Source organism: Ursus arctos, unplaced genomic scaffold (genome assembly GCF_023065955.2).
Source record: "Ursus arctos isolate Adak ecotype North America unplaced genomic scaffold, UrsArc2.0 scaffold_19, whole genome shotgun sequence".
Taxonomy (NCBI): domain Eukaryota; kingdom Metazoa; phylum Chordata; class Mammalia; order Carnivora; family Ursidae; genus Ursus; species Ursus arctos.
In genome coordinates, this window is record NW_026622863.1 from 47,520,667 (window position 1) to 47,542,620 (window position 21,954).

The 21,954-nt window shown below is 55.9% G+C and overlaps 1 protein-coding gene across 2 annotated transcripts; it reads left to right on the forward strand.

The window, feature by feature from the left end:
• Nucleotides 1-224: 224 nt before the first annotated feature.
• Nucleotides 225-16,554, forward strand: CBLC (Cbl proto-oncogene C). 2 transcript variants are annotated; one of them, XM_026482099.3, is made up of 12 exons: nt 225-603; nt 3,142-3,288; nt 3,717-3,873; nt 4,144-4,265; nt 5,463-5,600; nt 8,771-8,858; nt 9,551-9,682; nt 10,886-11,044; nt 12,029-12,097; nt 16,058-16,173; nt 16,297-16,370; nt 16,483-16,496. In XM_026482099.3, the coding sequence occupies exons 1-11, from the start codon at nt 251-253 to the stop codon at nt 16,304-16,306; spliced, it is 1,491 nt and encodes a 496-aa protein (XP_026337884.1). In that variant the 5' UTR covers nt 225-250; the 3' UTR covers nt 16,307-16,370; nt 16,483-16,496. The 2 variants fall into 2 exon arrangements, with proteins under 2 accessions (XP_026337884.1, XP_026337885.1); XM_026482100.3 differs by lacking the exon at nt 16,058-16,173 and having other exon boundaries at nt 16,483-16,554.
• Nucleotides 16,555-21,954: the final 5,400 nt, after the last annotated feature.

The following is a 21,954-nucleotide window of genomic DNA, read 5'->3' on the forward strand; positions in this document are numbered from 1 at the left end:
TATCTCCACCCACCGCAGCCGCCCCATCCAGCTCTTTTTAGGGGCTCAGACTTTCGAACCCGATCTCTAGCAACCCAAGTGCCAGATCCCCCCAGACTCCGCCCCCTCCAGAGGCGCAGGTACGTGCCGTCCCCTCCCTGCTTCCCCAGGGCCCGCCCCCTCACCTTTTGCTCCGGGTCCCGCCCCCACCCTGGGCGGGGCCGCACCTTTGCCCGCCGCCCGCCTACCTCCCGGGGAAGCCGAGGGACCCATGGCTGCGGCGGCAGCCCCCTGGGGGCGGCAGTGGGGCGAGGCCCGCGCGATCGGCCGGGCGGTGAGGCTGCTGCAGCGCCTGGAAGAGCAATGCGGGGACCCCCGGCTTGCCTCCAGTCCCCCCTCGCTGCGAGACCTGCTGCCCCGCCTGGCGCAGCTGCTACGCCAGGTGGCCCACGCCCGGCGGGCGGCCGGCAGAGGCGGCCCCGAGGGTCCCGGTGGCGCGAGGGACTTTCTCATCGTCTACCTTCACAACCTGGAGGCCAAGAGCAGACAGGTGGCGGCACTGCTGCCACCCCGGGGTGGGAAGAGTGCCAACGACGAGCTCTTCCGGGAGGGCTCCAGACTCAGGTGAGCAGCCGCCCTCGCCCCAGAAAAAAAGATGGGCTCAGGAGTCCAGGCCCCCAGCCCCTCCTCCGTCAGACCCAGGGGTCCAGGCCCCCAGCCCCTTCCTCCCTCAGGCCCAGGGGTCCAGGCCCCCAGCCCCTTCCTCCCTCGGACCCAGGGGTCCAGGCCCCCAGCCCCTTCCTCCCTCGGACCCAGGGGTCCAGGCCCCCAGCCCCTTCCTTTCTCAGACCCAGGGGTCCAAGTCCCAACCCCCTCTCCCTGAGAACCTGGAAAACTGAGCAACCCAGTTTTTTCTTTCTTTGGGCACCTATGCCCTCAGTTCCCCATTTCCCCTCTTTCTTGGCCACCCAGCAACCCGCTTCACATTGCCCCCACTCTCCCAGAGGCCTAGACACACACCCTGGGAATGTGGGGACCCCAGGGAGCTTCTTGTCTGGGGAGGGTTGGACTGACATCCCCATCACTGCCCCTGCCTTGGGGCACAGGGCACCCTGGTCTTGGTTCCTGAGGAACAGCTAACTCAGGACTTGGGCTTATCTATAGCACACACCCCACCCCCCTTCTGAACTCTGGGGAAGGGGCTGCTGACAGGAGCAGATGAGGTCTGGGGTCTCGAGCCCAGAACAAAGCAAGGTCTGGACCAATGGCTGTCAACCCTGTCAGGCAAATACTTTTGTCTCCTCCAATTCGTCCTGAAATGAAATGCATAGTTAAACTACTTACCTACCCATCATTTTAAAAATATCACTATAATACCCAAACTGTATTAAAAGTGATGATAAAAAAAAATGCCTTTCATAATAACGTTATCTGTTTCAAATGAAAATGCCAACACACGATTGTAATTACTCTGGGAAGCAGAATTGGCTAGTCCCACACTCCACTTCTAGGGAGAATCCCTATGTCACTGAACCAGTTTTCCTTCCATATATAGGATACCTGAATTTCTGTAAAATTCACTATAAATTTAAGATGGGCAGAAAATGCTCTTGTAAAATGGAATTGGGTTTTAGGTTTAGATAATTTTAAATAGATTTTCCACTTTCACGGATGCCTGATGGGACACTGGAAAGTGGAGTGGAGTGTGGGCAAATTTTGCTAGAGGGGATTGTCCCCCACAATTTAGCCTTCTTACCGTAATCACTATGTCAAGTAAATTTCTAGAAGCTCCTTAGAAAGGTGGTATAACTCCACTGAGAATCACTGGTCCAGAAACTAGGAAGCATAGGGGCTTAGTGAGTGTCTGAGTGAGTGTTCTAGAGTTCCTAGGGTCCTAGCAACTCTCTGCAGAAGATTCTAGAACAACGCTCCCCACTAAAAATCTAATGCAACCAACATATATAATTTTTTTATTTTCTAGTAGGCATATTACAGAAAGATTTTTTTTTTTTAGGATTTTTAAGTAATTTCTCCACCCAGCATGGGACTGGAACTCACAGCCCCGAGATCAGGAGTCACCTGCTCCACTGACTGAGCCAGCCAGGCACCCCAAGAAAGTTTTCTTTTTAACAGATGCAGTGAGTTTTAATAACATTCCCTTTATTTAACTCACGATATCCAAAATACTATCATCTCAGCTTGTAATCAATATAAAGCAATAATTAATGAGATAGCTCACATTTTTTGTTTTTCCACTAAGTTTCCAAAATCTGGGGCACCTGCGTGACTCAGTTGGTTAAGCATCTGTCTTCGGCTCAGGTCATGATCCCAGGGTTCTGGGATCGAGTCCCGCATGTGGCTCCCTGCTCAGCGGGGAGTCTGCTTGTCCCTCTCCCTCTGCCCCTGCTCATGTGCTCTCTCTCTCGTGCTCATTCTCTCTCTCAAATAAATAAATAAATAGAATCTTTAAAAAAATAAAATAAAGTCAGTAATAATATTGAACGTGCATTGGGTGCCGGCTGCACGCCAGATACGCTGTGCATTTTCTGTGCTCAGAAGACAAGGAAGAACCCTCACTGCTCCCGCTCTGAGACAGGGGCTGTACTTATCCTGCACTTACGCCCATTTCACAGTTGAGGAAACTGACGTAAGGGGGAAAAAAGGAACCTTTCCAAACTGTCGCAGCTAAGTGTCAGAATTACCCTTTGCTGCTCCCCACGTCCTGACCCATACCCCCAGGGAGGCAGCTGGCAGGAGAAAGCACAGGGGTCCACCCCCCAGGGCTGCTAAAACCAAGAAGGTTCCAAGCGTGACCTGCTCGCAGACCCCTCCCAAAGCCCTCAGCTCTCGTGGGCTCCCCCTCTGACAAGGCAGGGCTTCTCCTCCCGCCCCCGTGGGCTGCCGCTGGAGGCTGGGGTCTGTTTGCTGGAGGGCAACTTGGATATTGGGCAGTGCCTCCCTTTCCTTCACAGATAAGGAAACCGAGGTTCACAGAGGGGAGGTGTCGGGACTGCCATAGGCTGTCTTGGAATCGACTTTGACCCTTCACTGAATGGTTATAGAGTCTGGGGGCCTGGTGCCTGTGGGTGTCCCCCACAGCGGGTGTAAGTGTCAGTGGGAGCCCCAAGGTCCAGCCCAGGTCCTCAGAGCCCATCCCCACAGGCGACAGCTGGCCAAGCTGGCCCTCATCTTCAGTTACATGCACGCGGAACTGGGCGCGCTCTTCCCCAAGGGAAAGTACTGTGGACACACGTACCAGCTCACCAAGGCCCCGGCCCACACCTTCTGGAGGGAGCACTGCGGAGCCCGGTGAGTGAGCACCTGTCCCCGGGTCCCCTTAGCTCCTGGAGCCTCATCCCATCCCTGCCCTAGGCAACCCAGGAGTCCTTGCCCCCAGCTACCTCCTCCCTCAGACCCAGGAGTCCTCACCCCAAGCTGCCTCCTCCCTCAGACCCAGGAGTCCTCACCCCAAGCCGCCTCCTCCCTCAGACCCGGGAGCCCTCACCCCCAGCTGCCCTCTCCCTCAGACCCAGAAATCAAACCCCCAGCCTCCTCCTCCCTCAGACCCAGGAGTCCTCACCCCCAGCTGCCTCCTCCCTCAGACCCAGAAATCAGGCCCCCAGCCTCCTCCTCCCTCAGACCCAGGAGTCCTCGCCCCCAGCTGCCTCCTTCCTAGATGTCTTCCCATCCTGGGTTCCCAGAGGCCTCAGCTGCATACCCCAACCCCCTCCATCCAGGTGTGTGCTGCCCTGGGCTGAGTTCGAGTCGCTCTTGTGCACCTGCCACCCAGTGGAATCGGGCTCCACGGCCCTGGCCTTGCGCTCCACCATTAACCTCACCTGCAGTGGCCACGTGTCCGTCTTCGAGTTTGACATCTTCACCAGGCTCTTCCATGTCAGTGAAGGCCAAGGCTGGAAGCCCAGACTCTTGGGTCCTGGGGGGGGAGAGCTTGGGAACATGACCTCCTGGGTCTGAGGGAAGGGGGGCTGGGATCCAGGATGCATGGTTCCTGGGAAAGGGAGGATCTGGGGTCTTTTGTATAACAGATTCCTGAGGCCCACCCTGGGCGTAAGCCAAGCGGCTGGGTCTGAGACCCCACTGGGAGGCACGAGGTGTGGGCAGCTTCCTCGGCCCCTCCCTGACCCGCGTGCTACCCCGCTCCAGCCGTGGCCAACACTGCTGAAGAACTGGCAGCTCCTGGCGGTCAACCACCCGGGCTACATGGCCTTCCTCACATATGATGAGGTCCAAGCGCGTCTGCAGACCTACAGAGACAAGCCAGGCAGGTAAAAGGGCCAGGCCTCGGGAGGAGGAGGCTGCTGGGGGCTCCGGGGTCTGGATCCTGGGCTGGGGTGTTGTGGGAGCCCAGCTAGCCTTTGGGAGTAAAAGCTGAAGGGCTGAAGTACCTGGGGCCTCAGATTGCCAAGAACTGAGAGGTAGGATGCTGAGTGCCTCCGGCCAGTCTGCCTCATCTCCTGGGACCTCCCAGGATGATCTTGGGCAGTGCTCAACATGCACCACCTTTCCAAGTGCATTCTGCTGACACTCTCACAATCTGGCAGCTGAAGGGTGGTCTGGCTGGGGGCCTGAAGACCCTGCCCCGGGATAAGATCCATTTCTGATGAGTCGGAGCTCATATTATGCCATCTATTAAATATTTTTTAATATGACTCCCCCCACACACACACACCTGCTGGGGTAGGAGACTGGGATCCAAACACCTGAGTCCTTAAATGAAGCCAGGAAATTTGAGCTGTTGGGTCCTCCCAGAGGGCTGAGGATTGAGGGGCTGAGCTACCTGGAACACCAGGAGGTGAAGAGAGTAAGAGGTCCCACTCGAGTCTTCGCAGGGCTGACGTACAAGAGCCTCAGGAAGCAAATATGTTAGCACTCTCCCGGTTACCCTTCAGACTGGTTTAAAGGGAAAGAAGAGGGATGGGTTAATTCTCGTGATTGAAAAGACCAGGGATGGGGTTTCAGGCACAGCTGGATCTAGGTGCTCAAGTGCTAATGCTATTGTCAGGAATCAGTGTCTTCCCTGTGTCTACTTTTCTCTGTGTTGGCTTCATTCTCAGACATGGTCTGTCCTGATGGTGGCAAAAGGTTTCTAGAAGCCCCAGCTGTACACCCTACCAGCTTAGCACCCTCTGTAGAAATGGGGTACCTAGTTCCTGATTCTTCAAGCAAAAATCTCAGGGCTGACTTCCATCACTATGGTCAGGGGGCACTGACTGGCCAAGCTAGAATCAGCCTTGTCTAAGCCCCAGTGAAGGAGGGTGAAAAGCCAAGCAGGTAAACCGGTGGATATCCCCTGCAGTGGTGGACAGGAATCTTAACGCTCATTGCCTAAAAAGTGGAAAAGCTGAGTTATAAATGACAAGGACTTAGATACCTGGATCCTCAACAGAATGGGCAACTGGGAAGTCCTGGATGGGACGGCGGTGACCATTCCCTCACCCGGTCCTACCAACCTCTTCCTCCAGCTACATCTTCCGGCCCAGCTGCACTCGCCTGGGTCAATGGGCCATTGGATACGTGAGCTCAGATGGCAGCATCCTGCAGACCATCCCTCTCAACAAACCCCTGTTCCAAGCACTCCTGGATGGACAAAAGGAAGGCTTGTGAGTCACCACCCTGGAAGGGGGAGGGTGTCAGCAGAATGCACTTGGAAAGGTGGTGCATGTTGAGCACTGCCCAAGATCCCTCAGGGCGCAGTTCACAAGGCAGACATCGTACATTTGCAATACTATATTGTTCCAGTAGGTGGCAGACGAGGGTCTTGAGGAAGGGGTGCCTTTTCTTCTTCCTTTTAAAGATTTTATTTATTTGTTTTAGAGACAGAGCGCGAGTGGTGAACGGTGCGTGTGAGCAGGGGGAGGGGCAGAGGGAGACTCTCAAGCAGGCTCTGCACTGAGCGTGAAGCCAGATGCAGGCCTCGATCTCACAACCCTGAGATCATGACCTGAGCTTAAATCAAGAGTCGGAAGCCTAACCGACTGAGCCACCCAGGCGCCCCAAGGATGCCTTTTCTAGTCCACAGAGAGCTGCCATGTGGGCTAGCAAGTGGCTGGGAGAAGTGTGTGGGGAGTCGGCTCCCCTCACTCCATTCCTGGGAATTCTCTGCAAGGCTTTTCTTCTAGATATCCATATCCTGCTCTAGAATCAAGACTGTCACAGCAGAAAGAACTGGGCAAACAGCTGGACAGGTGTTTCCAGCCTCTAACCTTGGCTGCCCCCCAGGCCCTCTTTCAGAAGCTGCCTTGGGTAGGAGAGGAACGGAAACAGGCGGGTGGGGTGCCCGAGTCTCCCTGAACCTTTAGCCAGAGCTTGCTTGCTTTTTTTTTTTTTTTAAGATTTTATTTATTTATTTGACACAGAGAGAGAGAGAGAGCCAGCGAGAGAGGGAACACAAGCAGGGGGAGTGGGAGAGGAAGAAGCAGGCTCCCAGCAGAGGAGCCTGATGCGGGGCTCAATCCCAGGACTCTGGGATCACGCCCTGAGCCGAAGGCAGACACTTAACGACTGAGCCACCCGGGCGCCCCGTAGCCAGAGCATTCTTACCTAAGCGATATCATAGGAGACAGCTAGGTATGCAGTCCGTTCTCTTTTGTTGTTAATGGTAGTTCTGGTATAAAGTCGTGGCAAACACTGAATTACCGAACACTGAGCCATTGCTCATGGGGAGCATACAGGTTTAGATTCCCTCAAGACTCTCGTCCCATTTTTTTTTTTTTTTAATTTTAAGCAAGCTCCACACTGAACATGGGGCTTGAACTCACGACCCCGAGATCGAGAGTCACATGCTCCACTGACTGCACCAGCCAGGCGTCCCATTTGGTCCCATTTTTGTCAACCAGTTGCTATCGTATTGGTAACCAATAGCAACCTTCATGTGTGTTTCTGCCTAAAGACACCTTATTTAATATGTAGTCGGTTCTTTCACAGTGAAGTCATGGCCAGCAACATCCGAATGCAGCTCGTCTAACACCCGTATTTTCTCTATAAGACGCATCCCAGCCTCGTGCTTAGGAACGCTGGCCAGCACCCCAGCACTCCAGCACTCCCTTGGGGCCATTTGAAATGGCGAAATCACCAACAAAAAAGCATAAAAATGCAAAAAAGTCATGGCACTAAATGCCCTGATAAGGATACTCGTTCATAGAGTAAGGAACTGAAACGAAAAGGCAGAGTGTCGCCTTCTCCAGCCTCAGCCGGAAACGCGTCAGGTGGCTCAAATTTTTTGCCACGATGTGCAGTCGATGAATGACCACAGAAGTCCCGTGACTATTGATTTGCGGGTGACAAGTAAATGTTAGCAGGTAGGCACATTTGCAGAGACGGAATGCACGAATAATGAAAGTCTGTTGGTTATACAAGTATATCCCTGCTTGACACCCCGATAAAAACTGAGGCACAGAGAGACTGAGCCACTTGCCCGGGTCACACAGCCGCTCAGCTCCCGGGCTGGGATTTGAAGCCAGGCTCAGAATATGGACTCTCGCCCAGCACGGTGTCTTGAGTTCCTGGTCAGACTTCATTGGAGAAAAGGATTCTAGAGATAACATAAGTATGAACACCATCAGGGGCGCCTGGGTGGCACAGAGGTTAAGCGTCTGCCTTCGGCTCAGGGCGTGATCCCGGCGTTGTGGGATCGAGCCCCACATCAGGCTCCTCCGCTGGGACCCTGCTTCTTCCTCTCCCACTCCCCCTGCTTGTGTTCCCTCTCTCGCTTGCTGTCTCTCTCTCTGTCGAATAAATAAATAAAATCTTAAAAAAAAAAAAAAAGTATGAACACCATCAATCTAGTTTAACCCCCTCTCCCCCCCCGCCCAACACACAGACCCCACCACCCATTATAAACAGGGGAAGATCAAGGCCCTGAGAGAGGCGAAGAGACTCCAAGCACTTTCTACTACACAGTGAGGCAGCTTTCGGGGTCTAAAGTTGGTCATAGCAGTTCCCTCTTTGGGGCGTTTAGGTGTGGAGGAAGGATACCACACACGTTTTATGGACGCCACCAGTCTTTGCACCCCCCGCCCCCGGCATGATCATGTCCATTTTACAGAAAGGAAAACTGAGTGCAGGGAGGCAGAGCTGCCCAGCCCGGAGCACACGGTGTTTCTGGGAGAGCTGCCCTGGGGCCCAGCCTGGGGCACCTGCCCTGCCCTACCTGGCTGACCGGCAGACGCTCCAGGCTCAGGGGACGCGTGGCCCCACGGTAAAGTGCAGCTGTGACCCAGAGGGAGCGGAGCCCGGTGCTCAGACCTTGCCCACGGCCCTGCTCCCGGGTCCCTCCTGGCCCGTCTGTGGGGCCTCGAGCTGTTACCTCTCCTGCACTGAACCTCAGTAACCATATGTGAAGCGAGGAGTGTAGACGGTCTAGCAGGATCCTTCTAGTTCTGCTAGGCTAAGACTGGGACTTGGTCACTCCAGCAATGTGTGAGCTAAGGCGCTCTTATCCTTGGGCCTGAACACAGGGGTGCTCCGGGAGGGCGAAGCCCGGGATTCAGTCGGTTTCCTGGTTCCTGTTGATCTGATTGTGTTTCAAGAGCTTGAGACACTCCTGTGTCTAATGTGCCCTTTTTGGGTGGGGCTGAGGGGACACGGCCCTTCCCTGGAAAGTCCCTGTGTGAGGAGAGGGAAGGGAAAAGATCCCCAGGCCCACGATGGGTTTGGGAGAGATCCTCACCCAGGGGCTCTGGGCCCGTGGCGGAGTCGGGGGGAGTCCTTGCCCCTCTGGGGTGGGAAGTGTTAGATGGCCCGTGGTACCCCCTCTCTTCCCTTCGCCCAGCTACCTCTACCCGGATGGGAAGAGCCACAACCCGGACCTGACTGAACTCTACCAGGCGGAACCCCATCCATACATCCGTGTGTCAGAGGTGAGGTCCCAGCCTGTGCCCCCCACCGCCCCGTCCCTGCTCCCTGCCCCACCCCCCACACTGTGCCCCCACTCAGGAATTCTCTCCCACCGAGTCAGGCCTAGCATCCCAGAGGCCTTGGGTTTTTGTGCTGGTGTGGTGACCATGTGACCTGGGTTCAGTCACTTGCCTCTCTCTGCCTCTGTTCCTTCTCTGGAAAATGCGGCTCCTCCTGCCTCCTCCCCAGGGGTTTTGGTGAGGGTTAAACCAGGAAACGATACTGCTGAGATTATCACAGTGGCTGGTGCACTTGAGCTTTCACCCATAACAGCCCCTAGTCTTCACAGCCACCCCATGGGTGAGACAGAAACGACAAATGAAATCTTTTGGTATAAGTATATCCCACATGGTATTTGGGATATACTTATACCTAAAAAGTTAGGCATTGTTCACCCAAAAATCAAATTCAACAGGGCATCCTGTATTTTTTAGTTGCCAAATCTGGCAGCCCTGAGTATAGACACCACCCCCACCCCCCCCCCGGAGACTGAGTCTCACAATAAGGTGCATGTAGGAGGCCGCGGGATACACGGCCTTGAACTTAGGAGGGTTCGGGGCTGGCACAGAAGTTTGGGACTTTTCTTCCTGCGGCCTGACTTGTATCCCCATGGCTAACACCTGCTTCCCATCCCTCCCGTCTTCTTGCCCGCTAGGAGCAGCTGCAGCTGTACTGGGCCATGGACTCCACGTTCGAGCTCTGTAAGATCTGTGCTGAGAGCAACAAGGACGTGAAAATCGAGCCCTGTGGGCACCTGCTCTGTAGCCGCTGCCTGGCCGCCTGGCAGGTGGGTCTGACCGCCCTGCCTTCCTGCCCAGCCTCCCCCCACTTCATGGTGAAAGTCTCTCCTAGAGGATCGCCCACATGCCTCATGGATCAGATGGGGAAACTGAGGCCCAGGGAGAGCCGGCTTTACTCAGGGTCGCTCAGGAGTGATGAGGGAGAGCCCAGCTCTCTGTGTCTTTGCCTCTGTCTCCATCTTGCTCTGCGTCTCACTTCCGCTCCTCCTTCTCCGGCTGCTTTATTATTAGTGGAAAGGGCTCCTTGTGCCTTGCTCCTGGCTGGGCAATCTGGGGCTGGTGGCTTCACCTCTCTGAGCCTTAGCCGCCTCCCCTGGAGAACGGGGCTGATAGTAGCAACCTCCCAAGGGCTATGGTGAGGATCCAAGCCCACGAAACCCTCTGCCAAGGCCCCTGGGAAACCAGGGTTCTCCAAAGACATTCACTTGAATACACATATTGCCAGCTGTAGGACACGGCTGCTAGCAAAACGAGCCAATGAGGAACCAGGGCGCCCCACTCATGAACTTCCCCGTTCAGAAAGCCCGGGGGAACCGGTCAGATAGCTGACCCCTTAAGACCCTGCTTTTTCCCTTCCCGTGTCCTAATGCCTCAAGTTCGCCAATAAAGAGTAAACCCATGAATCCCTAGACACCCCACTCGTCCCCTAATAAAGGCAGAGCCCCGGGTGCATGCGTCTTCCCTCTGTCTCCACCTGGGACCTCACCGTGGGGTCCCAGGCATGCTGCGTGCCCCCCAGGACCTGCACATAATTGATCTGGTTCTTCGGAGCTCACTGGTGGTTGTTGCTGGGGTAGGTCCTGAGATCATAAGAGCCGCAGGGCCTGGCTGAGCTACAATATTGGGCCCAGTGGTGGTGTGAGGCAGATGTCTGCGGGGCAGTTCGTATGGGCCCCGGCAAGGGCCTCGGGCATTCCCCGTGGACAGCTGGGCCCCCCACAACACCCTGGCTCCACCGGGCTCCCTGCTTGTGCGCCCCTCCTGAGCTTGCACTCTGCTCACATCCCCCTTCCCATCCCGCATCTCCCCCAGCTCCTGTCTTCCTGATTCCTCGCTCCCCCCCCCCGCCCCGTTTCCTTCCATCTCTCCTCAGCACATCACTCTGTTGGGGAGGTAGGCCCTTGTGGTCCCGAGGGACATGGTGGAGAACAGGGAGACCCTCACCCTATCCCTTCCCACCCCACCCCCAGCACTCCGACAGCCAGACCTGCCCCTTCTGCCGCAGAGAGATCAAGGGCCAAGAGGCTGTGAGTATCCGATTCCAAGTGAGGCCAGCGGAAGCCAGGGCCGCTGCCGAGGACCTGAGAGAGAGCAGTGACCAGGAAGATGGGGAGGAGGAGCTGGGGCAGGTGAGCAGGGCCAGGCGGGAGCTGGGACTGGACTCCTGGGGCTGAGGGAGGAGGGGCTGAGGGCAGGACTCCTGAGCTTGAAGAAGGAGGGGGCTGGGGGCCTGGACTGTGTCTGAGAGAGGAGGGGCTGGGGGCCTGGACTCCTGGGTGTGAGGAAGGAGGGGGCCGGGGGTCTGGACTCCTGGGTCTGAGGGAGCAGGGGGTTGGGGGCCTGGACTCCTGGGTCTGAGGGAGGAGGGGCTGGAGGGTCTGGACTCCTGGTTCTGAGGGAGGAGGGGCTGGGGTTCTGGACTTCTGGGTCTGAGGGAGGAGGGGCTGGGGTTCTGGACTTCTGGGTCTGAGGGAGGAGAGGCTGGGGGGTCTGGACTCCTGGGTCTGAGGGAGGAGGGGGTTCGGGGCCTGGACTCCTGGGTCTGAGGGAGGAGGGGCTGGGGGCCTGGACCCCTGGGTCTGAGGGAGGAGGGGCTGGAGGGGCTGGACTCCTGGGTCTGAGGGAGGAGGGGCTGGGGGCCTGGACTCCTGGGTCTGAGTGAAGAGGGGGCTGGGGGTCTGGACTCCTGGCTCTGAGGGAGGAGGGGCTGGGGGTCTGGACTCCTGGCTCTGAGGGAGGAGGGGGTTCGGGGCCTGGACTCCTGGGTCTGAGGGAGGAGGGGCTGGGGGCCTGGACCCCTGGGTCTGAGGGAGGAGGGGCTGGAGGGGCTGGACTCCTGGGTCTGAGGGAGGAGGGGCTGGGGGCCTGGACCCCTGGGTCTGAGGGAGGAGGTGGCTGGTGACAGGATTCTGGGGTCCTAGAGGCCTGGACCTTTGCTTGCCCAGCTTCTTTCTCGAGCTGTCACTCTCCTGAGGGTTAGGACTTTGCCTTCTTCTCCGTTCTCTCTCCAAAGCCTAGAGGAGTGCCTGAATGCTGGGACTCTAAGCAGAAGGACACGTAGGGGGGACGACAGTGGCAGCTTACAATCCCCTCCTCACCCTCTTCTCTCCTAGGTGGTTTCCTCAGCTCCCCCACTGGCCCGTCAGCTGAATGGGTCCCCAGCTAAAGGCCGGCTGAAAGTGGTGAGTCAGGTGCTGGTCTGAGGTGGGCAGCTCAGGTCTTGTTCAGCCCCCGGGGTCCCTCAGGGGCCCCAGGCCCAGCACTTAGCCTTTGCGCCCATTGACAAGGTTCTGGGCAATCTTTTACGCCCCCTCTTCTTTAGTTATCCCTCACTGGCTTCCTGGCTGTCCTTCCAGCATCCCAGGCATGTCTTACCCCAGGGCCTTTGCACCAGCTGTTCCTTCTGCCTGGATTTCCTTTCCCCAGGCTTGCTTTCTCATCTCCTCCTCAGGGAGGCCTTCCCTGACCACCCTACTTTATTGATCCTAAGACCCCCTCCCCAAGCCCCTTCCCTGCTGATTTCCATAGTTCTTTTCACCACCTGGCCGTAGAGTCTCTTTCTATCACCATCAGCAGACTGCAACCCTCCTGGACTTTGTCTTCTCTGGTATGTCTCCAGAGTCTAGAACAGTGCCTGACACACAACTGGTATTCAGTGAAGAGGCTCTGAATGGCTACCTTGAAGGGGGTCTTCCCAGCAGCCGTTCGAAGTCAGAACTGTTCCCTCTCTTCACTTTCCAGAGGAAGAAGGCTCAGAGAGGTGCCCATATTTGCCAAAACCTCACAGCCTGATACAAGAGAATCTGGTGTTGGGGATGGGGAGGGGGTGCTTAGAGAACCCTAAAATCATCTGCTTATTTTCTTAGCAAGCCCCAGCCTTCTTTTTTCCCCCACCCCTTGCTTCCTACCCCAGGATTTTCCGAGCCCCTGGCCCACCGGGGAGGGGCCCGTCTCTGTTAGCATCCCAGGCTGAGCACACGCAAGATTCAATCAATACAGGGCTGTCTTCAAACAGCTCAGGAAGTCCGGGAACATTATTTGACCGCAGCAAACAAGTGAGCCAGCAGGAAGGGGGGTGGCGGTGACAGCAGCCAGGGAAGCTAAAAACAGATCCAGACCTGCAGCCAAAAGCAAATGGAAACATTAGGAGGCACTCAGCCGGCTCCCTGCGGACAATGAGGGGGGCACAGCCAGAACGGTGGGCCGATGGGGCTCCTCTGGCCGCAGGGGCGCACCTTTGCCTCGGCTGGGCCCTCCGCCTGGCATGCCCTCTGCTCCGCTCCCCGAAGCCCGCCCAGTTCAAATCCCACTCAACTCCTACCCCTTCATTCTGCCGCAAGGGAGGGGGCCCCGGGAGGTGTTGCTGCCCAGCCAAGTGACCACCAGAATGAGAACAGTTAACATGCGTAGGACTTGCCCTACGCCTGGCACTGCTCTGAACGTATTGATTGAATTGTCATGACAACCCGGGGAGGTAGGTACAGTTATGGTCCCTGTTATGCAGAGCCAGATGTGGAGGTCACCAGCTCAGGATGACAGAGTCAGGCCTGGCCCCCCAGACCCCCGGCTCTAGACTCCAGACTCCATCCTCCGCTCCCGTGGGCCTCTGTTCTCCTGTCTGTGAAACAGGCACCGTGCCAGTCCCTGCCGCATGGGGTTGGGGGGTTGGGCTGCCATGGGCTCGGGGCAAAGGGGGCTGTGTCACTGTGGTTGTGGTTTGCATATGCCGCTCCCACACTGCTGTTCTCTGAAACCCGCCTCGAGGCCGCAAGACCGTCACTCAGTGGGACCCTGGCCCCTTGCTGGCCACTGGGGACCTCTCCCATCCTCGCTGTCTCCATGCGGAGAGTAGCAGTAAGCCTGGCACGGGCTGCCCAGAGTCTGCTGAAGTGGGCAAGACTGGGTGTGTGTCACCTGGGTCACACCCCTCCCTGACCTCTCAGAAGCCCCCACTTGCTCCCCAGGGCCCCTAGGAAAAGCAGACCTACTCTCCGCAGCCCACAAAGCGGGGTGGGGGGATCTGACTCCTCCCCGCCTCTCCGCCCTCTTACCATCCCCCCTACTCCTCAGCAGCCACAGTGGACCCCTGCTGTTCTTCTAACAGGCCAGCAAGCCCACCACCCATCGCAGGACCTCTGCCTGCATCCTTCTTACACTCGGCCTCTGTTCCATTCCCCCCTTCCCCAGCCGCTCATACCTAGTCGCTCCCCACTCCCCCCATGCCCCTTTCAGTTCCCTGAAAAACATCTAACACTCTCTGGACATTTCCTTGTCCGTGCGCTGATTACTCATGGTATTGTGCACTGATTACTCACTCTCTGGACGATTCCTTGTCCGTCCGCTGATTACTCATGGTAAGCCTCTTGTTCAGTACATCCTCTGTTGCATGAGGACAGAGATTTGTCTGCCTGGTTCATAGCTGTCCCTTCAGAACCTAGAATATTGCCTGACACACTGTAGATTCTCAGGGAATGTTTGTGAGATGGATGGATAGATGGATGGATGGATGGATGGATGGATGGATGGATGGATGGATGAGTGGATGGATGGATGGATGGATGGATGGATGGATGGATGAGTGGATGGATGGATGGATGAGTGGTTGGATGGATGGATGGATGGATGGATGGATGAGTGGATGGATGGATGGATGGATGGATGGATGGATGGATGAGTGGTTGGATGGATGGATGGATGGATGGATGAGTGGATGGATGAGTGGATGGATGGGTGGATGGATGGATGGATGGATGGATGGTGGGTGGATGGGTGGATCGATGGGTGGATGGATGGATCGATGGATGGATGGATGAGTGGATGGATGGATGGATGGATGAGTGGATGGATGGATGGATGGATGGATGGATGGATGGATGGATGAGTGGATGGATGGATGGGTGGATGGATGGATGGATGGATGGATGAATTGATGGTGGGTGGATAGGTGGATCGATGGGTGGATGGATGGATAGATGAGTGGATGGATGGATGGATGGATGGATGAGTGGATGGATGGATGGATGGATGGATGGATGGATGAGTGGATGGATGGATGGATGAATTGATGGTGGGTGGATGGGAGGATCGAGGGGTGGATGGATGGATGGATGGATGAGTGGATGGATGGATGGATGAGTGGATGGATGAGTGGATGGATGGATGGATGAGTGGATGGATGGATGGATGGATGGATGGATGGATGGATGGATGAGTGGATGGATGAGTGGATGGATGGGTGGATGGATGGATGGATGGATGGATGGTGGGTGGATGGGTGGATCGATGGGTGGATGGATGGATCGATGGATGGATGGATGAGTGGATGGATGGATGGATGGATGAGTGGATGGATGGATGGATGGATGGATGGATGGATGGATGAGTGGATGGATGGATGGGTGGATGGATGGATGGATGGATGGATGAATTGATGGTGGGTGGATAGGTGGATCGATGGGTGGATGGATGGATAGATGAGTGGATGGATGGATGGATGGATGGATGAGTGGATGGATGGATGGATGGATGGATGGATGGATGGATGAGTGGATGGATGGATGGATGAATTGATGGTGGGTGGATGGGAGGATCGAGGGGTGGATGGATGGATGGATGGATGAGTGGATGGATGGATGGATGAGTGGATGGATGAGTGGATGGATGGATGGATGAGTGGATGGATGGATGGATGGATGGATGGATGGATGAATTGATGGTGGGTGGATGGGTGGATGGATGGGTGGATGAGTGGATGGATGGTAGGATGAGTGGATGGATGGGTGGATGGATGAGTGGATGGATGGTAGGATGGATGGATGGATGAGTGGATGGGTGGGTGGATAGATGGATGGGTGGGTGAATTGGTGGGTGGATGGATGGATGGATGGGTCAGTGGGTGGATGAGTGGATAGGTGGATGGATGGTTGGATGGATGGAGGGATGGGTAGGTAGATGGACAGACAAAACTTCCTACTCAAGCCACAGGTGCTAGGATAAATAACAGCATGGACCAGGGACAGTTCTGTTGTACTGTCCCTTCCTCCTCCTCCCCCCAGCCACCAATGTGATACCGCTGTCCAGACCTGTGAAATGAAAGATAGCTGCTGCTCAGCTGTGACATTTCTCAATCTCCTCCCCTCCAGGCACCTCTGGCCCTCCCCAGACTTCAGGGCCCTCTTTCCTTTCCAAGAATTAAGACTGTGGCCTTAGCCCCGTGGCAAATCACCTCCAGCCCTCAGGCCAGGGAGGGAGCCACAGGGTAAGTGGAGAGGCAGCTGGGGTCCAGGACTCCCGGGTGTGCAGGAAGAGGGGATGGGGAGGCAGAAGGGAAACACTGGTCCTAGGACATTGACAGCCCTTCTTCAAACTCTCTCCACTGCAGGAACTCCTAAGGGAAAAGTCACCCCTCCGGCTGCCCCCGTGGGGTCTATGATTGCCACCCAGGCATGGGAGCCGGTGAGTCTACTGCACCCCAGCCCCAGCCAGCTTCCCTCCTTTGGCCTGGCCCGGCCCTGTCCCCCAACCTGGCTGTGATACTATCTAACCCACCTCTCTTTTTGTCTCGCAGGTCCCCAGATGTGCTGCTAAAGGGAGCCCCAGGGGCTGGAAGGGGTTTGTGAATAATAAACTGTCAAGCCTGGTTGTCTTCTGATATGTGGAGAAAGTGCGGCAGCCACCAGGGGGCAGCTTGACCTTGGGAATGGGGGTCCCTGAGGCCTGATCCCTCCCCCCCCTTTAACCCAGGAGTCTGGGGGGACCGAGTGGGTCACCTAATTCCTCTGGATCCAGGAGTCCAGGCTCCCAGCCCCCTCCCTCAGACCCAGGAGTCCAGAGTCCCAAGTTTTCGGAGAATCAGGCAGCCAACCCTCTTTCCCCACTAATGGAAAAAATTCTGGAACCAGATCCAGATATCCAAGTACTAAGTCCCTAGTCAAAAAGAGCCCACATTTCTTTTAAGAGTTACGCACCTGATCTTGCCCCAGTGTTCTTTTTATTTTATTTTATTTTAAGATTTTATTTATTCATTCGACAGAGAGAGACAGCCAGCGAGAGAGGGAACACAAGCAGGGGTAGTGGGAAAGGGAGAAGCAGGCTCATAGCGGAGGAGCCTGACGTGGGGCTCGATCCCAGAACGCTAGGATCACGCCCTGAGCCGAAGGCAGACGCTTAGCGACTGCGCCACCCAGGCGCCCCTGCCCCAGTGTATTTATCCCTCTCTTTCCTCCATTCCACTCTGGGAGAAGGATCCCAGTGATTTCCAGTCCAAATCAAACTGAGGAACTGTCTCCCCACCTCATCACTAATCTCGGAGGGACCCAAGGCTCCCTCCACTTCAGGTTAAACCAGTCTGCACCCCCTGTGCCCAGTCCCGTGCCCAACCCCAAGCTGAGTGAGGCTGGCGGAGGCTGGGCGCATATAGCAATGATCACTGCCCCCTGGTGGCTCCCAGTCCAGTGGGTGACAGACAGTGATGACCCAGAGTGGGCAGGGCTGGGGGTGGGAGGGGAGAAATGGGGGCTACAGGAACCCAGAATGAGCAGCTGAGCCAGCCTGGGAGGTCAGGGAGGACCTCCAGGAGGAGGCATCCAAGCTGAGACTGAAAAGAAGCAGAAAAGGTATCCCAGTGTAAAGGGAGCATGGAAGTCCCCCCCCCTCCCCCCGCCCCAGACCTGTCCCAAGCAACAGAAGCCGCCGCTGGGGCAGAAAGGGAATTCACTGAGAGGATGTGGGATCTCTCACAGATTCCCGGGAGCGATGAGAGAACCAGGACGGGAAAGTAAGCTGTGAAAGGGAAAGGAGCCACTGGCAGCGGGCTCCAACCTTAGCCCAGCCCCAGTCACGCCACAGAACTGGTCTGATGAGGATACACTGATGCCCTGATGACCCCGGGACACCAACCAGTCACCTCGCTGCTGCGTCTGCAGCCCTGGCAACAGGCTGAGGCTGCACTCACTAGCCAGGGCTCGGGACAAATCACGCCAACACCTAGTGGGGAACACCAGCATCTTGGTGGCTGTGGGCCAGGATTTGGGGACGGACTCAGGTGGCTCCAGCTCAGGGTGCAGTCAGGTGGTGCCTGGGCCAGGGCATCTGGGGGCTGGACAGACGGCTCTGTGCAGTCAGACCTCGCCGTGTGGTTACCATGCTTGCTAGCTTGGGCTTCCCCACCGCATGGCTGCCTAAGGTAGCCTGATTGCTTATAGAGTGGCTGCAGGCTTTGTGCGGAGTCTCCCTGCGACCCAGGCAGAAGCCGCATGGCCTTTTCACCTAATCCTGGGAGTTCCTGCGACATCCCTCCTGCCACATTCTCTACTATAAACGAGAATCACAACATGGCACAAAGAGGAAGGGACGTCGGCTCCCCCCCTCTCGGGGGTGTCGAGATCAGATTGTTAGAAGAGCATATGGAATGAGAGAGACTGTTGGGGGCATCTTGGGAAAACAGAATGTGTCCCAGCTCCACAAGGGCGTAGACCAGCCAGTCCCTGCTTCCTCAGCATGACCAGTTCCTGATTCAAAGCACAGCAGGATTTCGGGGCACCTGGCTGGTTCAGTCGGAAGAGCATGTGACTCTTGACCTCGGGATTGGGACTTCAAGCCCCACGTTGGGTGTGGAGGTTACTTAAAAATAAATAAATAGAACACTTAAAAAAAAGTTCTTATCTAAACTTTCCCTGTACAATAAACTTGTCGTCCAAGGTAGAATGCATCCACACTGCCCCCCAAGACAACACAGACTTTTAGTGGTTACATTTTCCAGATGCAAATCTGGAATGACTGGAGAATCAGCATTCCACCAAATGTGTCATGATCCCATATTCCACAAGCCGTGAATTAGTTTTAAAGTCCACCGTCACACACTGTATGTAAAATAACGGGATAAAGGTGCGGTAGTCCCCCTTATCCACAAGGGGAATGCTCCAAGACCCCTCCCAGATGCCTGAAACCCGACAGAAAGTATCCAATCCTGGATATACTGTATTTTTTGACTAGGGACTTAGTACTTGGCCTTCTGTATAGACCTATGATAAAGTTTAATTTGCAAGTTAGTTACAGTAACTAATAACTAATAATAACTTAATAACTTAACAATAACTAATAATAAAATAGAACAGTTGTAACAATATCCTGTAATTAGAGTTATGTGAATGTGGTCTCTTTCTTAAAATATCTTCTTGTACAGGACTCACCCTTCTTTTTTTCTTTTTTTTTTTTTTTTTAGCATTTTATTTATTTGACAGAGACAGCGAGAGAGCACAAGCAGGGGGAGCAGCAGGCAGAAGGAGAAGCAGGCTCCACGCTGGGCAGGGAGCCCGATGAGGGGCTCTGTCCCAGGACCCTGGGATCATGACCTGAGCCAAAGGCAGATGCTTCACTGACGGAGCCACCCAGGCGTCCATAGACTCACCCTTCTTGTGATGCTGGAGACCATAAATGCCTATGTGATAAGATGAAGTGAGGGGAGTGACACCAGCATTGTGACAGAACCTTAGGCTATTCTTTTCTTTCTGAAATATACCTCAGGAGTAGGATCACCTGCTTCCAGACCACTGTTGACCGAAGGTAACAAACCATGGAAAGGGAAACCGCAGATAGGCAGGGCTGCCATAGAGGAAAAATAAGGCTTGTTAATTACAATGTGTAATTACACACGAGACAGGAAGGATGGGATTGGGAAATTCAATTTATTACAAAGATCTGGACTCCACTCCTCATACTGAGCACTGTTCTAGGCACTGGTGACATAGTGGTAAACAAAACAAAGTTTCCACTCTCTTAGCACTTAGGTTCTCACAAGACCAACAATGAAAAATAAATACGTGGCATCGATAACTGTTACAGAGGAGAAACGTAGTAAGATAAGGGAAATAGGAATGGCTGGGATTGCAGGAATTGCTATTTTCGATAAGACGGTCAAGGGAAACTGATGAGGTGATGTTGGACAAGAGATTTGAAGCAAGTAAGGGAGGGGGCTGTGTGGGGAAGAATGTCCCAGCAGAGGAATGAGCAAGTGCAAAGGTCCTGCGGCCAGAACGTGCCTGGGCAGTGGAGGAAAGGAAGCAGAGAGACCAATGTGGCAAGAACAGAGCTGGCGAGGGGGAAGAGAGAGAAAGATGGAGTCAGGGAGGTAACAAGTACCGGATTGAGGACCTCGTGAGCCGTGGAGTGGATTTTACTTTTACTGAGCGGAGCCCTGGAAGGATTCTGAACAGAAGGGTGATGTGGATTGACTCACATTTGAATGGGATCCCTCTGGCTGTTTTGTGGGAATAAATTGTAGGGGACAAGGGCAGATGACGTTATAGTACTAGTTTCTGCAAGTCTGCAAGGGACTGTGGCTGGTGTTTATGGCTTCCCTCCTTATACACACTCCGTAGGTCCTTCCCCTTTGCCCAGAACCTTGGCTGGTTGGATTCTTGAGGAAGGTAGAAGTGGGAGTGGCTGATGAGAGGGTGCCTACCAGAGTCCAGTCCAGGCAAGTGGGTGCACAGGCGGGAGCCAGAGGAGCTGGGGAGTGGGTGTTGGGGGTCGCAGCGTGTGAGCTTGTCCCAGGGAGCACTTGGAGTTGTATTTGTCCATGAGTGAGTCTGTACCATGTGCCCTGTGATGATCCGGGGAACCTGTGTGCTCCTGACTCTTGAGCCCTCCAAGCCTTCCCTGAGCACCTGCTCTGTGTCTGGCCTTATGCTGGGGACACAGCAGTGACCACCAGAGACAGCGCCAGCCCTGCCCTCATGGACCCACAGTCCAGTGGGGGGGACAGATTAATCCCCAGACAGGATGACCCAGAATGTGCAGGACTGGGGTGGGGGAGCCCAGGTGGTTGTGAGGGGGCGCTTGACCTAGCCAGGGGAGCAGGGAGGGCATCCTGGAGGAGGTGATGATGCGGCTAATACTAAAAGGTCTCCTCTCCCAGTGTAACAATTGCTTTCCTGTATCACCAATGAATAAAGTAGCCTTGACCAGTCTGACCTCTGACCAATAACTCCCAAGCTGACCTGTAATCGAAGCGTTCCTTCTGTGCCCAGTGGGCAAAGCCATCTTACCAGTGACCCCCCATTCTGGCCAGTGTCCAGGGCTAGCTACTCCCTATAACCAGTGACATCTCTCCCCTCCCCCACCCCCAGAGGATTTTGTCCCAGTCAGACCTGGCTTGTGAGAAGCCTTGAGCAGTCGGATCTGTTCCCCCCCCCCCGCCCCCCGCCCCGTCTGACCTGTGACCCTTCCTTCCGACCCCCGACCCCCCCCCCCCCCGCTCTGCTCCTCCCCACTCGCCTCAGGTGCCCTAGTCTGCTCCCCTCCCCCACTCACCTGCGTTCCTCCAGTCTGATCCTCTTCCCCTCCCCCCCAAGGTTGGGAGGGAGTGAAGGGGAGAGGAAGGGAGGAAGGGGGGTGGCATTCCTGGGATTCCCGGGATGAGGGGAAGAGAGGGAGGGCTCCACGGAGGAGAGTCAAGGAAAGAGCACCCCACCGCACTCCCCGCCCCCCCACCCTCATCACAGAGTCCTGGGCTGAACTGAGGTTTGAAGACCATTAAATTTAAGAGATTGAACTGATGGGTTCCAGGCCACTGGTCAGACAGGAAAGCAGCCCTAAGCACTGGCTACAGGGGAGGGCCTCACAAGGCATCCAGGGAGAAGCTGTTCCAGGCCACGGATCAAGCTGGGCACCACTGGTTGTACTGGGAGAGGACAGTGCAAGCCACTGGTCACGCCGGGAACCACCGGTTACACTGGGAGAGGCCAGTGCATGCCCTAATGGCCCCCCGGGTCAGTATGAGGGGGAGAGGGTCCACGGCGGCGCGGTGAGGTCCCCGCTCAGGACACTGGTTAGACTGGTCTGTCAGGCCATCGCCAGGGGCACTGGTCAGCCTGAGCCAGGCAGCCCAGGGCTTGGGGGCAGAGGGAGCCCCGCTCCGGGCCGAGCGCTGGGAGGTCCACTCCGGGCAGTGGGAGGTCCTGGCGGGGCGCCCGGGTTTGTGGGGGGACGAAGGGGGGCCGGGAGGGCGGGGCGGGGCGGGGCTGCCAGGGGCGGGGCC

What these genes read in the sequence shown, in the direction of transcription:
- CBLC (XM_026482099.3), top strand. Translation starts at nt 251, where the DNA reads ATGGCTGCGGCGGCAGCCCCCTGGGGGCGGCAGTGGGGCGAGGCCCGC. An exon ending in CGGGAGGGCTCCAGACTCAG is followed by an intron (nt 604 to 3,141) that starts GTGAGCAGCCGC and finishes CCATCCCCACAG; the next exon opens with GCGACAGCTGGCCAAGCTGG. An exon ending in TACAGAGACAAGCCAGGCAG is followed by an intron (nt 4,266 to 5,462) that starts GTAAAAGGGCCA and finishes CTCTTCCTCCAG; the next exon opens with CTACATCTTCCGGCCCAGCT.